Source organism: Elephantulus edwardii, unplaced genomic scaffold, assembly GCF_000299155.1.
Source record: "Elephantulus edwardii isolate Elephantulus edwardi_28Jun2011 unplaced genomic scaffold, EleEdw1.0 scaffold00003, whole genome shotgun sequence".
Lineage (NCBI taxonomy): Eukaryota > Metazoa > Chordata > Mammalia > Macroscelidea > Macroscelididae > Elephantulus > Elephantulus edwardii.
This window is the reverse complement of record NW_006399753.1, coordinates 28,494,922-28,496,947: the sequence shown is the minus strand read 5'-3', so window position 1 is coordinate 28,496,947 and position 2,026 is coordinate 28,494,922. Positions and strand designations below refer to the sequence as shown.

Sequence of the window (2,026 nt, the reverse complement as noted above, 5' to 3'; positions counted from 1 at the left end):
CGGTGGATGGCCTTCAAGATGCAGGAATAAGTCATAATCAAATCGAACTTTCTTGTGTTCTTCCTTGTTTTTAAAATAAATCTCAATTGGCAAAATGAAACCAGCATACCCAGATTCTTCTACCTTGTAACGTGGATCTTTGCACACTCTTTTTGGCCTTGGAAAGCTTTCGTGCAAGTGGAAGACGACTTTCTCCACAAAGTGCTGTATGTTGCTGTGCTCCGGACCGCGCACGAACACCATCCAGTCGTGGGTGAATCCCTCCACGGTGGGTTTCTTGCAGACCAGGGCGCGGTGCCCCAGCTCCAGCTTCACCTGCACGGCACACGAGTTAGCCATGCCTGGGGGCCGGGAGCTTTGCTGGGCTGCTGTGCGGTCCCCCCTCCCCTGCCCCCTCTCAGCTGTAATTCATGAAGAGGCTGCTATGAATGAGAGCGCGCCCAGGAGCCGAGGGTAGATGGCAGACATTCTCTGCCTTTTTTCCCCCCACCCCGCGCTAGCTCTCTTGCTTATTAAACTCAGCCCTAAAAAGTTTAAAAAATACAATAAGGTTGGCACAGGATAGAGACGGATATAGGGCAATCTAGCAAGGATGTTGTCTCAAAAACTAAAATTACTGTTACAAGCCATGGTATTGCTTCATAAGCATCTTTAAGTTGGACAATGAATTTGAAAGACTGAAGAATTGATGCCTCTGCATTGTGGTGACAGCAAAGGGAACTGAATAGACCAGGGGCTGCCAAAAGAACAAATGTGTCTTGTTCGAAATCAAACCAGAGTTATCTGGAAGGTCAGTCCCTACAGAATGACATCATGCTTGGAAAAGCAGAGGGTTAGAAAAATAAAGCTCATCAGTGAGATGGACTGATAAAATGATAACGCAAGCAGGCTCAAGCATAGCAGAGACTGTGAGAACGGCAAAGATTGAGCAGAGTTTTGATCTGTTGTACACTGTGGTGCTACGTGTCAGTGACATCTAACAATAACAACAATCTAATGTAATCTAGTGTAATAGGTGTTCAACCTACTAAAAGTTTAGTCAATTATAATTCATAGAGACCCTACAGGAAAGAGGGTTTTCTATAGGGTTTTCTAGCCTATAATCTTTACAAAAGAAGAGTGCTACATCTTTCTGATGTAGAGTGGCTAGGTGTGTTAATAGCTGATCTTTAGGTTAGTAAGTGAACTTTTAAAAATTGTGTGACAGGTACTACTTTGATATTTGATTAGATATTCTCTCATGGTATCAGAAATTCTGAAACACTGTCTCAAGGTTGTTAACTAGGTTATTCAAGGGCAAAAAAAAAACAAAAACAAAAACAAAACAAGAAAAAAGGTTATTCAAGGGCATGCAAGAAAATGCATGAAAGCCTAAGAATCACTGAACATAACAAAACTTACAAGTAGTCTGAGAGTTTACAGAGCAGGAGGGGAAGACCCTCTATGAGATGGATTGATTCAGTGACTGAGGTAATAGGGATGGGTGTGTCAGAGGCAATGAGATTGGCACAGGACAGAGCACGGTTTAGGGCTGTTGTACATAGGGTTGCTATGAGTCGCAAACGACTCGATGGCACATAACAACAACAAGTTCATTTAAATCTAAATTGAGTCCCATACTCGACAATACCTAACACCACCACCCACCGTCACAATCTCTGCTTGCTTAAACCCACTCTTGGAATCACTGTGTAAATCCACCTTCCTCTCTTACATTCAGACTGTTTCTCTAATATACTGTCCTTTTGCAAGGACTGGCCCATCTGAGCAAGTGCTTGGAGAATGTGACATGAAGTCCCACTGTGCAGACTTGTAAGAGGCATTCTGGCGGCACTTCCTCCAAGATAGGTTTATACATTGTGATAAAATTATAAACGTAAAAAGAAAATTTTACTTCCAAAATGAATTTGAAAAGTTCTTAAACTAGATGAAAAAAAAAAAAAAGTTCTTAAACTGAAATGTTTTTCTACTTTTCAAAGGTATACAATGTAAGACATTAAATGTATTATAATTTTTAAAATATTCA

General features: G+C 41.3%; 1 protein-coding gene across 1 annotated transcript in view; it reads right to left on the bottom strand.

Annotated features, from left to right (window-relative positions):
* The window catches only part of LOC102848846 (protein AF-9-like), a 1,670-nt gene extending 1,331 nt beyond the window's left edge, over positions 1-339 (bottom strand). The window contains exon 1 of the mRNA XM_006879483.1: positions 6-339. Within this exon, the coding sequence (XP_006879545.1) occupies positions 6-339 (334 nt within the window). The remainder of the gene's footprint in view (positions 1-5) is intronic.
* Between the last annotated feature and the right edge of the window lie 1,687 nt (positions 340-2,026).